At 39.8% G+C, this 19,892-nt stretch overlaps 1 protein-coding gene across 50 annotated transcripts in view; it reads right to left on the reverse strand.

Moving 5' to 3' along the window:
• Positions 1-520: 520 nt before the first annotated feature.
• The window catches only part of tcf7l2 (transcription factor 7 like 2), a 122,112-nt gene continuing 102,740 nt past the window's right edge, over positions 521-19,892 (reverse strand). For 5 of the 50 annotated variants that reach the window (NM_131259.3, XM_087274649.1, XM_087274634.1 and 2 more), the window contains 9 exon segments: positions 521-2,972; positions 5,597-5,657; positions 7,212-7,284; positions 8,269-8,319; positions 9,029-9,077; positions 9,959-10,066; positions 10,354-10,516; positions 10,604-10,744; positions 18,316-18,402. In NM_131259.3, coding sequence (NP_571334.2) covers positions 5,615-5,657; positions 7,212-7,284; positions 8,269-8,319; positions 9,029-9,077; positions 9,959-10,066; positions 10,354-10,516; positions 10,604-10,744; positions 18,316-18,402 — 715 coding nt within the window. In that variant the 3' untranslated portion in view covers positions 521-2,972; positions 5,597-5,614. 50 annotated transcript variants of the gene reach the window in all.

The raw sequence follows: 19,892 nt of genomic DNA on the forward strand, positions 1-19,892 counted from the left end.
ATTAAAGTCTTTTTTTCCTTGAAAAAACTTGCCAACTACTATACCTCATGCATACCCTAATTAACCAACATTGAATCAAAATCGGCGACACGATGGCTCAGTGGTTAGCACTGTCACCTCACGAGAAGGTCGCTGGTTCAATTTTCGGCTGGACCAGTTGCCATTTCTGTGTGGAGTTTGCATGTTCTCCCCGTGTTGCCGTGGGTTTCATCCAGGTGCTCCAGTTTCCCCCACAATCTAAAGACATGCAGTTTCCCAGTACTGGGTTGCAGCTGGAAGGGCATCCGCTGAGTAAAACATATGCTGAATAAGTTGGCGGTTCATTCCACTGTGGTGACCCCTGATGAATAAAGGAACTAATATCCGAAGGAATATAAATGGATCAATCAAAATCATACTTAAATCTAACGACAACTTTGTGAATCAAAATCAGTTTGTGAAGGTTGCATATAGCCTGACCAAATATACAATGTTTATTTAAATGTGTCCAAATGAAGAGCAGAAGACGACAGAAGGCAAGTTCACATACTAACTCGCTTTTATTAATACAGAACTGCATGCTACAGAGACTGTACAGCATTAACATTTATTCATTACAAAAACATGGTTTTTGGGAACCATTTAAAATAATGGAAAACAAAACGAAAAAAAAAAACAAACAAAACAAAACAAAATAAAAAACAAAACGAAATAAAAACAAATCAAAATAAAATATAAGAGCATAAAAGAGAACAGGAACATCACAGCCGTTAAGGAAACATTCAAACTATTCATCATTAGCATCTTAATAAACCAGAGAAGTAATCGACGGGTTACAGTTGCGTCATGTCAACTACAATGGCACCGAATGAATGATTCTCTTGTAGCTTTTTTACAGCTTCTTGCAACATCAACATGCCTATTTTTTCTATCTACCTATATGTAGTAGTGTACTTAAAAGTGGCAGTTTGTGTTTTTTTTGTAGTATTTAATAGTTTTTTATGAACCTCCTAATATACATAATTTGGCCCTTGAGGGTTTATACAGTATGACGTCCGTCTTTTATTAAGTTTTAATTTAATTATTTGACAATCTGCTACCAAACACATTTGTTATAGCAACATTTATACTACATACATAGCAATCTATGTAACGTCACAGCAAATTATGGTTGAAAGAAAATAAAAAAACAAACATCGGACAACGAAAGAACCTACAGCGTCATAAGAGGTGGAGAGGAAATTATCACAAATTTTGGCACGGGAAAAAATCTGTACACGATTCTACAGTCCGGCGGAGATGAGACTGTGCAATAGAAAAGAAGGGCTTGAGACGAAATTCTATACTGAAGACATGGAACCCACCGTCCGCGTTTCAAGTTTCCTTTTCACCTATTGTAAAATGGCTTATAGATATGTTTCTAGAAATTAAGTTGTGCATACGTCTGTTCGTTGTTGTTTTTGTTCTGTTTTTTGTTTGTTTGTTTTTTTTAGCTTTTTTTGTAGCTTTTTTTGAGAATCTACACTGTAGTTTAGGTGAATCCTGGTTTTCAACAAAATAGCAAAAAAATAAAAATCAAATAAAATTCATGTCAAAACAATAAAACATTTGAAACTTCAAAACCTCCTTGTAAAAATGGATCATTTATATATATATTTATATAAGTTGCTTACGTTAAGAAAAAGAATATTTTTACAATGTATTAAGAAAACAAAAAGATTTCAAAAAGGGACAACATACAAGATACAACAAGCAATCTCTAAAGCAATAAATACTACTGGTCCTAGCATTGTGACAGTTTGTATTGAATATCCCAAACCCCCCCACCCCGTCCCACCCCACGCAAAACACCCCTCCAATTGAGTCCACCCACCCCAACCCGAGTCAACCTCCCTCCCCCTGGTAAACAACGACAAAAAATAAAAATAAAACGAACAACGCAATGGAACAATGCATATTAATACACAGTAACCCCCCGTATTTCTGTACATTTAAACAAGAACAAGTAACATCACAATTAAAGTTGTTCCTCAGTCGGAGAGGTGTCTCCGCGGTCCTCGTGCCCTCTGAGTTTTGGACAGCTGTAAAATGATTGGTTCACAAGCTCGTATTTAATACAAATAATGAAGGAGAACCAATTCTTTGAGAAAAGGGCTCACTGAATCCTCACCTACTTTGTATATCTGTCTTTAAACATGTCTATGTAAAACTACATAACTGTTATGCATTTTCTGTTGTACAGCTGAAAAATAAAACGCAAAAATGAGGAAAAACGAACCCCCCAGAAAAAAAAAATCATAAAAAATTTGGCAGATTCACAAAGCTATACTCTGCAACTTAGTGTATTTAATTATCAATATTTAATCATAATAATTTCTTTTTTTTAGATAATGACAGGTCAAATATTGACCAATGAACTTTGATAAAGAATTAACAAAATTTTCAAAGCCATATCGCACAAAAACAGAACACAAAATGGAAAAAGACGCGCGACAGACGTACAGACAGACAGACAGACAGAGAAAGCGGGTTTTAAAAGAAGACAACAAAGCTAGTCTATTGACTTGGTTACGAGCGAAAGGGGTTGCGTCGGGGCGGAGCTGGGCAGCAGAGAGTGGGAATGACACGCAGATATGGGCCTGGAGGAGGCGGAGCCTGTGGATCGGGACGACGACACGTCTGAGGGGTCCAAAGAACCGTTGTGTGCCGAGCCGGACGTTTTGCCCGCCCCGGAGTTGTCCAACAGTGCTAAGGGTGGAGGTGGAGCCATGGAGAGGTGTTGGTGTTGGGATGACGATAACAGGGGAGGAGGTTTCATAGTCAGTGAGAGAGGTTGCATTTGTTCAGTCTGTGGTTTGGACTCTTTCGAAGACGGGGAGGGAGAAATCATGGAGGGGGAGGATGGGGGGGACTCTAGTAAGCTTCCGTCCGAAGAGGGAGGACTGGCACAGCTGCCTTCACCTTGAATGTAGCGAATGCACTTCTTTTTTCTCCTAAAAAAACAAAGAGAAAGAAGCAACATGTTGAAGCTCTCAGTCTCAACTCTCAGTGATCCATACAGAGCCGTAACGTCCATTTAAATGCACATATCTTAAAGTCGGGACACCCATTGCTGATCTCATTAGCAACTTTTGGCGGACCCGCTTTTAGACTCACTTGCATGAAAATGGACGCTAGAGCTGGTCGAGATTAGACATCTCGCTGTCACACGATTACATGCAGAGAGGACAGGACAGTGGAAGGACGAGAAGAAGACAAACAGACGGAATGAGGATGATGAAAGAGGTGAGGCCTACATCTTTCTTTGTTTTCCTTCGGCAGCGCAACGCAACTCCAAACAAAAGAACTCCACCCCGGTTTCGCAAACCGCGAGGGGATCCATCCGGTTTACACATCAGCTTGAATTATTACACTCCTCTTTCTCCCTTCTTTTTTCCTGTCTTTTTCCTTGCGTTCCTTCAGGGGAAGTTCAGATGGTGGGGTAAGAGGTTAGAGAGGAAGCGCTACTCTCAGCTTGCCCCTAAGACATGTGTGTGAGCGCTCTGCACAGAGGTCGTGGTGCCATGTTTGCATTTCTGCTCAGGTCAGGACCCTCCCTCGTCTGCTACGCCTACGGCCAGCCATTCCAGCCAGCCACATCTCACCAGCGCCAAGCCAGCACGCCGTGAGGTAGGGGTAGCAAGAGAGAGAGACGAGATCCGATAGGGTGAGAGAAAGCGAAAGAAACTGAGACGGCGGGAAAACCTCAGTGTACCTTGCCCTACCTGACCTGACCAACCCCCCCTTTCCTCCCCAAAAAACTCTCTTTATCCTGCCTAAAGGGCGAGCTCAGTGATGCAGCCGAGGCTAACTCCAAAAGAGAAAAGAAAGAGCAACAAATACAGAGAGTAAAATAAAAGGGAATCAAATCAAAGCCAGGGGGAGCCAGAGAGTTGCGGGAGAACCGGGTTCAATTAACCGGCATTTTCTTTGTGGAAATAACAGCCAGGTAAGGATTGTTTCTCAAGTCATACCCCTGCCTGCTCTTATGCGTGTTGGTTTCAGACGAAAGTGCGAAAAAGACAGAGAGACAGTCAGGGAGGTAGATACACACTGTGATGAAGAAAAATGGGGGGCTAAAATCTCGTCACGGCCATTAAAACCCACTGGGTTTATGGTGGGTATGCACAACGCACAACATGCAACTGGACGAATCTGCACATAACACACTTAAAACATGGGCGATGTGGCACTCAAGGGGTCAAAGATAAGCGAACAGAGGCAGAGATGTTCATACGATCTGTCCCGTACTCTAGCCTGTGCCGTACTAGGCCAAACAGCTACATAAACGCAGCTTAAGTGGAGGACGGTCACGAATTTAGGATGGGTTTGGGTGTCAAGGTATTAACTGCCTGTCAAACAGCGCAAATAAGCTAATATCCATTTTTTAAGAGTCATATTGATTCTAAGTATATCCCTGTGTTCCTTATTGATTTATGGGCCTCTGAGGGAATTTCACCAGATGCATCTTTCAGGAAACAGAGCTGAATAGGGTCTTTTAACCTTCCAGCTCCCTAAATCAAGACACAATTACCAGCGTCTCTCTGAGCAGAGCTGAAAAAAAAAAAAAGCTGTTCACTCTGAATGAGAGGTGCTCATGAGTGGCACTACACCTCAAAAATAAAACCTCATCAACTACACACACACACATGGGCCAAAGAGTCAAATGTGCAGCAGTACTACTAAATGCCATTTTAGGAGACACCTTTTGTAAATCATGGTATTTTGTACGATTATTACACTGTAAAACCTGATAAGTAATGTTAACTCAGATTGTTTGAGGAAATTGATTGCGGCAAACCATTAAAGATTTAAAACAAAATGGTTTGAGTACTGTAAACTATATGACTATGACTATATAGAGAATCTTTTACACATATATTATTTGTGTTGATAATTTGTGTTGTCAAACTTTTAGAGTATTAGTAACTTAAACTTTTTAAGTTCAGTTATCAAATTGCAATGAGTTCAACAACTTAAGTTCAAACAACTATAAAGCTACTCAAATGGTTTGGTATTCCTTCTAGTATTAAGAGTTAATTAATTAATTAATTAATTCAAAACTCATTCGTTTTGAGTTCTGCTTAATATAATCCATTCATGAGTTACAATATTTTTTTTGTTAAGTCAAAATCCTAAGTTAAACTAACTTATTTCATTTAGTGATTTTGACTGTTAGGATTCTACAGTGTATTATTTGGTCGAAACAAAATTTAATGACACTCAATTGCTTTTTCTGCTTGATCTCTTCCATCTTTGAATGTATTAATTCAAATATTAAAATGTTCAATTTGGAAAAACGCATCCACCAACACGCAGATTCCCATATACTCTAAACCTGAGAATTTTTCTGTCGTTCCAGAAGGAGATCTAACTAGTGGGAGTGAATTTAGAAAAATCTGACAGATTTCTAAACTAGCAAGAATAATGAAATCGGTGGAAAAGCCAAGTAGAAAATGGACATTGGAGTATCACAAAAGCACAATGTCTGATGTCCACGATGAGGGAGAAGTGAAAAGTAGAAAGTGCACAAGCATGACACAGAAAAGGGTATTACTTAACAGAAACAAATACCTACCATCAACATATTCCCAATTCAAAGACTGCTTGTATTAGAACAGAAAGACAAGAGGTTGGGACTGAATAAAGGGTTATAAGAGAGGAGTGGAGAAGGAAGAAGAAGAAGAAGAAGAAGAAGGGGAGGAAAAAAAAAGAGAGGAGGGATGAGATGGCATCACCCCAACTCTACCCTCCACATAACATGTGGCTACATCACACAGTTCTAACCAGGATAGAACAGTACAAAACAGCAAGTTAGTTCCTTGGGCAGAAAAAAACAGCAATACTAATGTAAAAACATAATACTTGAGTTGACTTGTAACCCCAACAGAGCACAACATTCAGGATCTTTAACAATCAGGTGTTTAAGAATAACTATTAAACCCTTAAAAGACAGATGTATTATCAATTGTTTAACAATATTATTCGTGTGGAAAAACGACATTACCAATAGATAATTTACATAAATCCTACCAATTATTCGCAACAACAAAAACCTTAAAAGACATCTGTAGCTTCGCCCACTCCCACAAAGCACTACAAATGATCAAATAAAGTCTTCATAGATTTAAAAAAAAAATGAATATTTGGTTGCATGTTTTGCTAAAAATATTTTCTAACATTAGAATTCACTGTTGTTTTTAAATGTAATTGTGATTCACAATGCTTTGTGGGATTGTCGTTTTTGCCTCTGTAAGTTTGTAATGTTGCGATTCACTTCGTAGTTGGTTGATTTGGCTCATGTCTTCTAAAACTTTAACTAAGATATTTTAAATTCCCTGTGGGGAAAAAAATATATAAGAAAATGCCTCCTGAACCTGAGTAGCTGAAAAAAAATGAACGGCCACTAATGCTTTTGTAATTGATTTTTTCTGTCATTTTCTGCCCGAGGATTTGTTCATCTGAACTCTAAAGTCAGAAAAAGACAGAAACTAGTCAGAAAGAAGTCTTTGTAAAGATATAAAGTGAAACAAGGCCTTGGAGATTGAAGCAGGAAAACATAATCCATGGAAAAAGTGTCGAGAGGAGAAAAAATGATTTTTTTTTGTCATCTTCAAATCATTATCACCCTAATTTAGGCGTTCTCCCCAAGAGTGGGGCTGGGAATATACCTGCAGGGTTTGCACCATAAACCCAGCTGGTCAAGCCCGAACAAGGCACGACACTTCTTAGGGGTATTTGCATCTGTTATCCATAGAGGAACATAAAAACACAACAAAAAAAGAAAAGGAACATGTCATTGAACACAAAAAGGCATGGAGCTAGAGCAAATGATTCAGCTGTGGACACTGGTACCATGCCTCCCCAAAAAACTTACCATGACCAGCTCATCTCAACCCTGCCCTGGCCACACCCCTCCCTCTTAACAGAGGGAAATAAACCCCGCCTTCTCATTTAACTCCACCTCATTTCACACACTCTCACACAAAAAGAACCACACAAATGTACCTTTCGCCCAACCTAGCAAAGAAAAACAAACCCATCGCCCAGATTTGCAGAAGCTGATTGGCAGAGGAAGTGGCGTGGACAGAATGCAAGTTTGAGAGAGCCAGAAAAGTGGGAGGAGGTACCAATGAGAGAGTTCCCCAGCTGTCACCTGCTCTAGCTCACCTGCCGGCACACCAGATACACACCTGCATGGGCCACACCAGTTATTCTGCTGGTCGAGCCCGAAGCGTGCGCGACACTTCTTTGGGGCGCTCAGATCTGACGGGACGAAGAAAGGAAGACGAAGCCAGCAGTAGAAAAGAGAGTGGAAAGAGAGATCAATTGAATCCAATGAATCTGACTATTCCCCCTACAGACAATTTGAAATGGTAGCAATCAAATGTGCAGCAATAGGCTTTACAGATGCATTTAACTGTCTTTTGTTAGTAATACAAAGTAACAAAAAAAGTAAATGGATGGACAGAAATCAAATCAGCACACAATGCATGCCTTTCAGAAACAAGGCTTTTACATGAATAAATGCTCATTTGTTAAAAGGTACAGTAAGCAGGGTGGGATGCAGCAGATATGGATACATGTCTGCTGGGAATTAATTGGCTTTTCTAGACTAGAGGAGGTGATAGGGACAGGTTGCTGAGGTAGCAGTAGCAGGGAGGAGCTAAAGGAAGGAGGCGGAGCATTAGTGTAAGCCAGGTAAGCACTACAAAGCTGCTTCAATCAGGCCTGGCCCACATTCATCCACCTGAGCAGCTATAAGTAGACTGGTGTTTGAGGAGGGTGAAGGCAGGTCGTAAGCAGAAGAAGAAACTCATGCTGGGCCATGAAGAAGGCAGCTACTGAAGACTGTAGATTAAGGAGGTTTACCCTGATAACAACATCTCTGGTTATTCTGAGCATAAAGAAGTTTGTCCTATAAACATACTGCAGCTGCATGCTTAGAGTTTACCAAATCGGGGCTTTTTTTTACATGACTTTTAACATAGAAGCATCTTTTGATGATAGTACAGAATGTGGACAATGGAGCAAAGGAAACAACTGAAAAATGAGCAAAACAAAACTCTTTAAGAGAATTACTGAGCTTTGCAAATAAAAGAGCGAACATGTGTAAACATGTAGCATTATTCAATATTAAAGATCAAATGATATACTGCACAAGCACAAATAAATAAATACACAAAGAACTAAAATAAAAAGGGGGGAAAAAGCAAGTTAGTAATTTAAGACTCAAAATGACATTAGCACCTGTAATCGGAGGGAGTGAAAGGCAAGGGTTTGGAAAATATTCTCTGTGTTCTGGAAAAAAAAAAGAACAAGATACAGAGGCCTTCAAAAGGTGTCCATGATGGAGAGAGACCGCAAATACATTACTCTGCATTCGTCCTGGACAATATATATATATCTCACAGTAATCAGCATCATAAAGAAGAACAGTAATGTGAATCAACGTAACCAGCAAACCTCCTTAATTGAAAGATGTGGGTAAAATTAAAAACAAACAAAAACCTTTTATACATATTATCACTATATAAACACACACACACACACACACACACATATATATGTATCAGAACATGCAGCAGGCACGGCCCAAAGTTACGACCACATAAGCACAGTGACACAAGCATGGGCGGCACATTCAGAGGCTGGCAATCAGTCACAAGTGTGATTAACGCTCACACTCTCAAAACATACATATCACAGTACAATAAATGCTGGAGGGGGGCAGGGCAAGGGGTGGGGGGGCCAGCTGGTGGGAGGGGAGGAGGTGGGGGGTCATGCATATTCAATGTTATTAATGCTCGACATGGGGCAAGGGGAGGGGAAGGGGATAACAAGCAGTCTATCGTGTAAATATTGCATTGGGTAGCATAGCTATATACAAAATGAGGCAGGCACAAAAAAGAGATTAAAAAAAAAAGGCTGGACTTTCATCTTTGAGATGTCACACTTGTGACAGATGATGGGTCTGCTTTAATATGAGAGATAATTGCAGCACACTTACCATTGCCCTCTCCTGCCTGCTTTTCCCTTTTTCTCTTCTTCTTTTTCCCCTGATAGTTACCCGCCAGAAAAGAGAAATAGACAGGAACATTAGTTATTATACTGCAGAAAAGACCAAGACATGAAATGAACAAGAGAGCCCAATGTTTTTACTGATTTATTTATTCATGCAACAGCCTGAAGGTTCGAGCTGCCACTGCAGGACAGAACAGAACTTTCCCTATCTTTCCCTTCGTCCTATTTCGCTTCTTTTGTTTATTCCTTGTTGTCTCGCTGCTTAGTTTTCCTTTCTTTGTGAAACGATTGGAAGCTCTTGAGGTTTCTTTGAACAGCTCGGTTTACTGGAGGGGGGAGAGCGGAGAAGGAGAACTTCTGTTGCGTTAGTCCTTTCTCGAAAACGATGCTGATTGCGCCGAGGCCGAGGTCAAGTCCGAGCAGAGCGATCAGCTTGCTCCGTTTGAGGAACTTTGACTAGGAGAGTCAAGACACGTGGTCAGACTCCAAGGAGAGTTGACAGGCTGGGCGGTGGGGCCGTTTGTCAGGCGCAAAACTCCAGCGAAACAGTAAACGGTGCGCTCATTCCACATTTCTGCCGGCGGAGAGCGATGTCCTCTTTCATCAAAGCTGCGAGGCGTTTAGGCCCTGTGGTTATTTAATTACTCTGATCTCAGCTCGCCTTTCTCTTTTTAGGTGAACCAGTGGAATACTAATGAAAGCAGAGGAAAATCGCACAGCACAGATCTGAGGGAAAGCGCATGTACAGTCAACTGACGGAAAATTTTGTCTTCCAGCAGCTAAACCGGTCAAGAACAGCCAGCCACATGTGCTTTAGCTTCCTCCTAAGGCTGTTTGTCATGATTTGTATGGGCTTAAATGTGACCCCCTAGGGAAGGAATCCAGATTGTTACATGTTGAAAACTTAAAAACTTACATAGTTGTCTCGTGCCGACCAGCCGGGGTACAGCTGCATGTGAAGCTGTCGTTCTTTCCTGGCTAATTCGTAGTATTTGGCCTGCTCCTCTCGTGACAGAGCGTGCCACTGTACACAGAGAAACACACAGACATCCATCAAATCCACAGCCATTACAGAGATATTGATATTTAAAGGGATAGTTTAATCAAAAATAAAAAAGTCTGAGAGAAAAAGAAATATATAAATGTTTGGAACCACTTGAGGGAGAGTAAATAGTGAGTAAATTTTAATTGTTGAGTGAACTTGGGGTTTCCAATGTCCCCTTGATCTGGGGTATACAGCAATCTGTGGTCTTAGAAGCATGAGATGGCCTTCTGCTACAGTAGTTTGGCCCAGTAGTGTGTGACACTCACCCTTCGGCCTAGGATCTGGTTGATAGCTGCGCTCTCTTTCAGTGTGCACTCCGCCACCACTTTGGCTCTCATTTCCTTCATATAAAGCATGAACGCGTTCAGAGGTTTCTTTATGTGCGGCTGCTTCTTCTTTTCCTCCTCCTTTTTCGCATCCTGATGTTTCCTGCAAATGAGAAGGAGGCGATTTTATTGTTTGCATAACATCTTTTGGTGCTATTTGGATTGATAGTGAGTTGGAAAGTGAACTCACGAGCTGTTGAGGGATCCGATGTCACTGTGAGACGACTCTTGCTTGACGTTGGGTGTGACGATGGCGGGGTGGGGGATCCCTGTGGTGTGCAAACTGTGGTGAGGGGGCACCATGTGAGGAGGGAACCTGGAGGAGAGAAGACTGTGTAAATCGTCAGAGTGGACACGGGTGAAATGATGGATGGACACACACATTCACAAAGCAAACACTTGACACATCACAGTGACTATAAATAGAAAGTAACAGCAATCTAATACATCTGTTATGTGAGAGAAGGGAAATGGCGATGACAAATTGTAGATCTAGAACCAGCACAACATGGATTGAAAAGCATTTTAAGGGGCTTATGATTTCTGCTATGCGGAAAATGAAGGCGGAATCACAAAGTCTGGTCTTAAAAACACTTTATACGGTTTAAAACAAGAGGTCCAGGAGATTCAGCACATTTTTTCATTCATTGTAAATGAATGATGCACATTTGTCTACTACTAACAAACAAATGTTGTTCAAGGTGTGCTGCATGGTGTTTTTGATTGTCTGCTTTGTGCCTCAATCCGCTTGTTAAGTTTGATGTCACGCGAAGCGGCTTCCGGGCCCAAGCGTTATATCACAGATGAGGTATAGGGAGACTCATCAAATGGTAATAATAAACGTTTACAAAACGTTTACTTTCGAAAATCATGATATATATATATATATATATATACATATATATATATATATATATATATATATATATATATATATATATATATATATATATATATATATATGCCAATGACTAATATCTGACAGCCAGAAGAAAGTGATTAATCTTTTATAAACTGTTAAAATTTTGGCATTTGTGATGCAGCCAGTCCAGAGACTGATGTTATCAACATAAAATTCCCTTTAATGTGTGATATGACTAAAAAGTGGTCATAAACTAATATTTTCTCAATTCAAATAAGCAGTGGCTGGGACCCGGAAACAGTATTTCATATGTCACAAATACGTCAAGACTTAACAAGCAGATGGAGACATGAACTTTGAATGAATCTCCAGATATGCTCTGCGAGTCATTTTATGAGCGTTTTATTGGAGAAAATCTATCATCAAATCACATGCACATCAACCCATCCAACCACATGGTCTTGGTTTAAAAAATCATGTTATCTTTAATGTCAACATTTTTGGATTTAACTAAATCAAAAAAACTAGGCTACAATAATACTGGTTAATATTTTGTTCCACCCATGTGGCTTTGTTGACAACAGTAAAGCAGAAATGCAATTGCAGGTGGAAACTGTGATTTAGGCCTGGGCGATTAATCGAAAAGTAATCAAAAATCGAGATTTAGAACCAATAATCAATCCAATTTTTCCAGGGTGATTCGTTCAATTGCATTCCCTCTGTTAAAGGCTGAGGCTGATTTATACATCTGAGGCCACTTTGCAGTCAAATCTGTTCTCTGGTAAAGTAGGACGATGGACCCATTTGCACTACATTGACGATAATTGGAAGCTACGCCAGAGATGCTATGCTATGACATGTTATGCATTACATTAAAATATTTGTTTACAGATGATGCAAGAAACGCACTGTTTAAAATAGTATTTACAGGATATATATTTTATTTAGAAGAAATACTTTTAATATGAAAAACATTGAAAATATTACATTTTGCTTCCAAAATATCAAGATAATTCATTTTCAATTTTTATAAGGAAAAAAGTGACCGTTTTAGGCAATGTGTTGTTTACTTCAGTTGTTTAACATTGATGTTTAGTAAATAATCATAGAAAGTAGATACTGTGCATTTCCTTCAATTTTTTCAAATCAAGGCCCCTTCATTCAGAAATCTCTCACTTGTAATAAGTGAGCACATTTACTGTCCAAAACTTGTCAGTGAACTATGAGGGCAAAAAAAATAAATAAATAAATAAATAAATAAATAAAAAAAAAAAAATCATTAAATAATTAATCGTAATCGAGTTAAAATGTTCAATTGATCGAGATTTAGATTTTAGGCAAAATTGCTCAGCCCTACTGTGATTACACTTTAATAAATGAACAAGAAAATGTTTTTCTACAGAGCAACAAACATTAACAATTTGTTCCCAATAAAAAGTAAAAGTCAATTTAGATTTTTACTTTGTCTTTGACCTCTACATTTTCAATTTGACAATCGTGGTACATAATTATTTCTTAATGCAATTTTTCCCCATCCACATCAATCCAAGTTAATTTAATGGTCGTGAAATTACATTCCAATTTCTTTAAACAAAATGGTTGATGAAACAACATGTGTATATATATATATATATATATATATATATATATATATATATATATATATATATATATATATATATATATATATATATATATATATATCTGTGATCAAACTAAAAGGTTCAGATTCACAACAATATTCTGATTTGTCTATCCATTTCAGAAGTACTTCAGAAGGGTGGTCACTTTATTTGCCATTTGATTATCTTCTCACAATGTAAACTAAAATGTTCTGATGAAAAGACTACATTATCTATAATACAGGGTTTCTGCAGGTTTCACCAAGCTAAATTTAAGACTTTGTAAGACATTTTTAGTACCATTATGACTGAAATCTTAGACTTATACATGGCTAAATGCCAAGGATTTATATATTCGAATATCCCAGTTGGAAAAGATTTTCACTTATCTTTTAAAAAATTATTATTCTAAACGTAACTGAAGTGATTATAACTTATTAATAATGCAATAATATGAATAATAAAAATATAGGTCAGGTCAGTATCCTCAGCAGTAAATAAATGGAGAATAAAAGGTTTATTTGAGATTGGGATTGTAGATGATTGCATGGGTGTTAATAGTCAGATTGGGTAGCTATACATAAACATAGAAAAATTAAGACTTTTTAGGGTCTTACATTTATCTTTTGAGATCTACCCTGTAATATCATCCCTCTAGCAGTGTGTAAAGATCTATAGAAAAGAACAATAAATTCCAGAGAGTAAAAATGAACATATCTGTGTATGTGTGTGCGCAGCGTGTCCCAGCTGTGCGTGGCCGTACACAAATCTGAGCAAAAGAATGAAGGATGATGGAAAAAAAGAAAAGGAATAATTCTTTTTTTCAAACAGCTCATTATCTGCTTGAGTGTGGCTATATGGCTTGGAGCCAGAATATAATGATGAGCGTAAACTCACAAGGAACAACTAGTTTCTGTTGGAGGTTCTCTCTGGGGACTGTGTTTCCCCCCAATCTCTCTTCTCCTATTCTCTCTTCCCTTCATCCCTGACACATTTGTGTTTGTGCCATGTCATGCGGGCCGCTCGTCCGCTTCTACCGAGGGGGGACCGGGCTTGCATTGTGGCCGTGATCATTAGCCCCCACCTTTTTTTTTCGTTTCTCCTTCTGTCCTTGCATACTTGTTAAAATTTCCTCTGTTCCAGCATCCAATTTTTTCTCCTTTTCCTTCCTGACTGTCCCATCAGCGCCGCCCCCACCAGCGCCGCAGTTGCCATAGTGAGGCCCAGGTTATGGTTTAAACATGACGGCCATCCCTTTGAAGCGCAGGGCATCATTTCGCTCATCAGCACGCAGCAGAGCCTGCCACCAATTTAGCCCCGCTGAGGGAAGAGTGAGACAGAGAGGTGTGCCGAGAAGGGCCCCTGCAGGGTCCAATGTCTCAATCTTGCTCCACGCTAGCCGAGTGTCAGTGAGTGCCATTTAATTGCCAATCGGAGCGATGGCCTTGGCGCCTGTTTAATGTATAATGACCCCGCCGGTGCGCTCTGTCTGTCATCTGCTTTCTCTTCTTTTGTGGAAAAAGAAGGGATGGGAGCTGGAGGTGCGGATGGAGGTACATATCAAAGGCCAAGCATGGGCAGGGGCCAAGGGGCCTACACTTCCTCCCCCTGTCACCCGGGACGGCCGATACACCTGTACGACTCCAACCCCATTATCAAAACAATGTAGCTCATTTGCCGGATCCGAGTCTGCAGCGTTCATGCTCTGAAATGTATTTTTTAGGAGGCTGAAGTGGTACCTGGGTGAACAGCAGATCCCTACATGAAGTCTTGTGCGCTAACTGCATAATAAATGGCAGCAGAAAGGGCCATCAGTGCTGAAGACAGGCACTGGAGAGAAACATTTGGGCGTCTCTTAATCCCCGAGGCCTCCTGGAGGTGCCATCCACTGACTGAGAACGAAGACAAAGCAAGTTTCCCCTCTCTTTATTCGTAGAAAAGCCATAAACACAATTAATGAAACCTTTTCCTGGTGCTCATTATTTCACGCAGGAGGCCGGTGACAGCGGACGCCGCCGGTTTTGACACAAACATGCTAAAGCACCTTCCCTCCGCAGAGACACAAGACCACCACTTATTAATCTATGCTAATTCAATTACAGATTATCAAAACGCATTAGCTCTTCCCCGGCACATCACCAATCCCCCTAGCCCCCATTCAGTAGATTCAATTAGCCTGCACTGGAAATAGGATGATCACAATATAAAGGCCTCATTAGGACAGAATCAGCTGTCACTTAAGCGAAGGTCCAGTGCCGGAGCTGCAGACCTGCATGGGCGCCTGATGGCGGAGCAGGCTCATTCCAGGCCGTTGGCAGGGTACAAACGACTCCTCTATGGAGGCGAGACCTCAAAACACACACAGCATGAAAGCTGTTGGTGTCAAATGTGTGAGGCCTTGGTTTCAGAGCCAGCTGTTAATAAAAATGGACCTTTAAGAGTCAGGACCAGCTGCAAAGACCCTGTGCTCATAAGCAGAGCAGCTGCCAATGCACTCTGATCATCGCTACAGAGCTAAATATTGTGTTTCAGAGCTGTTATGTTTGGCCTCACCACTTTAAACCGTGTGAGGATGATGAAAATATACTAGATACAAGTGTAGAAGTGGGCCTTGTTCACTCACGCAAGAAGAATTAATAAAAATTAATTGATTGCAACCAATTTTTTGCTTTTACTTTTTAAAAACTTTTAGTAGGGGTGTCTTGATCAGGTTTTTTTGCCCATGAGTCCAAGTCATTTGATTTTGATTATCTACCGATACCGAAACTCGATGCAATAATTTTAATACATAACAATAAATAAAGAAGAGCGAAGAAACAGAACCAGAATGTTCCTTACTTTTTATTTAATTCACCTTATTATAACATTCAACAACTCTGTTAACAAACAGAGCTCTTCTGTGAGGTAGCTTAAATAATCAAGTCATATAACATCAATTCTTCAACTATTGAAAACTCAAGTTTACATATCTCACTGTTTGCTATGGCAATGTTGTCCTCATCAACTTTATAATACCTCCAGACCGCAGACATACTCAGGTTGTTGCTCGATCAGATACGTTTGCGGCAGGAAGTTAATGAGAATTATTTATATTATTTATTAAATCTCACATTAATTGTATTCTAATATGTCTCAACTAGGCATGGTCTGGTTTAAGATTCTGACAGTATGATAACTTTGGGTAAAAATATCATGGTTTCACAGTATAACGGTTTTGTGATTACTGCTCTAAATGTGTTTTTTTTAAAATGTCTGGGTAAAAAAACTAAACTTTTTTCCCCTTTGAAAACAATATAGTTTATTTTTTGAAAGATTTATAATATTTTGGAGCAGTAAACATGTCAGGCTAAATAATTCAAGTGAATCATTGACTTCTGCTGTCTTCGTTAGTTTCAAAAACACAGATTTCTTTACAATTTGAAATTTAAAAATCTGTTCTGCTGGAGACACTGTTGTCCTTAAAAAAATGTATCAAAAAGGTCTTACGCATACCTTAGGAATAGTATTTTTGTGGTTTTAAAACCTTGACTTTTCCAAATCGTCGTATACCTTAAAAACGGTTACTGTTCCATGTCTAACCCCAGCCCTAAACCTAACCGTCACAGTAACGGAAAACAGTGGTTGAACCAATTATTATTTGTTATTTATAACCCAATATTTTTTCTTTTTTTTTAAGTTATGTGTTGCTGTTTCTGTGTGAAGTCAAGAAAGAGGTCTAACTCTGTCCTGATCGGGAGTTAACGTCCGATTCCAATCAAGTCCAAAACCGCGTGATCAGGCCCGATTTCCAATCACATGATCGATTTGGATATCCCTACTTTTTTGAAAAATGTTTGTTTTGCTCATTCATTCTTTTTTTTTTTTTTGGCTTAGTCCCTTTATTTATCAGGGGTTGCCACAGTGGAATGATCCACCAACTTGTCCAGCACATGTTTTACACAGCGGATGCCCTTCCAGCTGCAACCCATCACTAACAAACACCCATACGCACTTATTCACACACTTACAGTACGGTCAATTTTAGCAAACCCAATTCACCTATAGCGCATGTCTTTGGACTTGCGGGGGAAAACCGGAGCACCCGGAGGAAATCCACGCCAACACGGGGAGAACATGCAAACTCCACACAGAAATGCCAACTGACCCAGCCGACGCTCAAACCAGCGACCTTCTTGCTGTGAGGCAATCGTGCTACCCACTGTGCCACCGCATTGTCTTGTTTTTCTCTCCAAAATGTACTGCTCATTTGTCAGTCTATGAAAGACGAAATAAAATCTTTTTTTTTGCTTCACATTTTCAAATAATTTACGGTAATTTAACTCTGACTCTACTCTAATGCTTGTTTTAAAATGACACAAAAATTGGTTTATAAAATATTTACCAAAAATGCATGTAATTTACACATTCACTTGTGTTGCACAAATGTGTCCCAATGATTGATCACGGTACATATCCAAATGTGCTGAACAGAAACAAGTGAAGTATCCTCTCCAAGGCTTAAAAGGCCAGCGTTTACAAACCCCTCCCCACTCCTCCTGCTCCTCCGCTCACATTTATCCATCAACGTCCTCTGGTCTAAACTCGCCAGGCCTCCAGAGCTGCTTTTCCAATCAGGCTGCAATTAAACAGGACTTTGTCCCTGTCTGGAGACTCAGGCTGGGCTTGAGTTGGTCTCTATTTCTCGAAACTATAAACCAGATCTGCCTCTGTGCCTCTCTGGCTTGTCTCACCACCACCACCATCATCATCATCATCTTCACATTCATCATCATTGTGAAAAGAGTATCATATGCTTCAGATTAAGAAGAAAAAGTAGGGTAAATGCAGAAAAAGGTGACCACCATATAAAGCGGCTTGCCTGTGCTGCGTCTCGCTTTTGTGTTTGACATAAAAAAGCAACAAAGCAAACAGTGATTTGTCATCTACAACAAACACCTCCCACTTCTCATATAACAGATGAGTAACAGGCACAAGGGAGCAATTGCTGTGACAGTTAAAACAAACATACGCTCACACACATATCCCACAACCCCCCCCCCCCCCATATACACACAACCATTAGTGCTCTCCTGGGGACGTTTGCTTCCAAATCGCCACTTGAACCAGACCCCAATCCCCACAAAGCTCTCGCTCACAGTCCAAACGACACCCCCCAGAAAATGTGCAGTCATTTTTTTATTTACTACAGTATCGGATGGTGGATAAATGGCAGCGAGGATATTTACAGTCCTCGCGTTCTCCCCCATTCAGTCGGGGTAAACGTTCTTCAGGGGTCTCATTATAAAATGATAACAATAATTAATATTTTAATATGTAGCTGATCGCATGGGAGCGTCTTTTTGAACAGCGAGACGAGAGCTGTCTCTCCTTAAGGGAGAAGTTTGACATGCAAGTCGGCCGTCCCAAGGCTCAACTCACCTTGACATGGACGCATTGACAGTGAGGGCAGTGGGGTAGGGGTGTCTGAAACCTCCCGTCGTGATTGGGTAAACTGGTTGACCTTGCCTAGGAAAAGAAGAAAGGAAGAGAGGTAAAGGAAAGGATGAAAAAGCACTCTCTATGCAGGCGGCTTTATTCTCATTTGATCAGAACAAAAATCTAGGGGATTGCAGAGCGCAGATCAAAGGCAAGCAAACTCTGAACAATTTGAATGCCACAAATCTGATAGGAATGGCTAATTAAATTTCATAACCCCGCGCTTGGTGTCGATGGAGGCCCCTCTCCCTGAGCTGAAACTAGGTGTTTTGTTGTGCTAATTAAAGACGAAGCACCGGCCCCTTTAATGGAGCCATCACGCTAATTGAGGTCTACACATCCAAAGACAAACAATAATGAATGTAAATTTATACCAAAATAAAGTGCAGAGAATCAAAGGGCCGTGGCTGCGCTTGGGGCCTCTCTCGGTATTTAGATCGCGGTGAGAAAACATTAAATTAACAGAGCTTAATTTGTAGCCTTTTGTCATATTAACAAGTGTTGACAAGAGTTACCAGGGGAGAGCCCCCGTGTGGAATTGTGGGTAAAATACTGGCAATCACAGTTCATTACTCTAATTGGACAATACAGAGACATGCAAAATAGCATTTGCCACAAAGAGGCAATTTAGAGTTTAGGGGATGAAGAAAGCCATGGGTGCATTGCTGTGGGCCCCAGCGGTGCCTTTCTAGAATGTAAAAACTGTACAGAGGTTAGGAGTTAGCTTTCGTGCTACATGATGTCCAAAGTCTCAAACTGCATCTTAAATGAGCGGAGGCCCACAGAAAGGTGGACAGAGAGGCCTGGCACATAAAATGCACCATGATAACTAGGGGTGTAACGATTCATCTGACTCACGATTCGATACGATTCACGATTTAGTCATGATTTTTTACCAAATTTATTTGAAATAAATTTAAGGTGAAGAGCCCTTTTATTTTTTTCTTAAACGCTGCACATTTTTTGCTACATAATACATTTTCTGCCATAACTAAATTGCAATAAAAAAAAAAATACATTAAAAAACAAAAGACAAATACAAACTAAAGAAGACTCACTAATATAAACAAACTAAAACTCTGACTGTGCTGGGATTTTACATTTTTAAAAATAAATATCAGCATATCTAAGCTGAGGTCTTTGCACATTTACATTGTCCCCTGCTGAAAAATCTCTTTCACTAGGGACTGAGGTAGCTGGTGTGGAGAGGAAAGCCGTTCCTGAACTACAGAGCAGAGGTGTTCAAAAGGCCATCTGATCCAGGGGACTGGCCCCTGGCATAAAACAATAACAATAATAAAAATACTAATTATTTAATAAGATAGAGAGAGGAGTTGAACATGATTATGAAGGTGAATAATTAATATTACTTGTTTAAGTATCAGTGTGATACACTTAAGAAGAGATAATCTTTAACGTTTTTAAATATTCAATAATAATAAGCAAATTATTAAAATGTGCCTAAACTAATTTGAAAAGGAGAGGGCAAAAATAATCTAAGACCTGCTTCTGTAACAGAA

The sequence above is a fragment of the Danio rerio genome, chromosome 12, assembly GCF_052040795.2.
Source record: "Danio rerio strain M-AB ecotype USA chromosome 12, GRCz13ab, whole genome shotgun sequence".
In the NCBI taxonomy this organism is placed as follows: domain Eukaryota; kingdom Metazoa; phylum Chordata; class Actinopteri; order Cypriniformes; family Danionidae; genus Danio; species Danio rerio.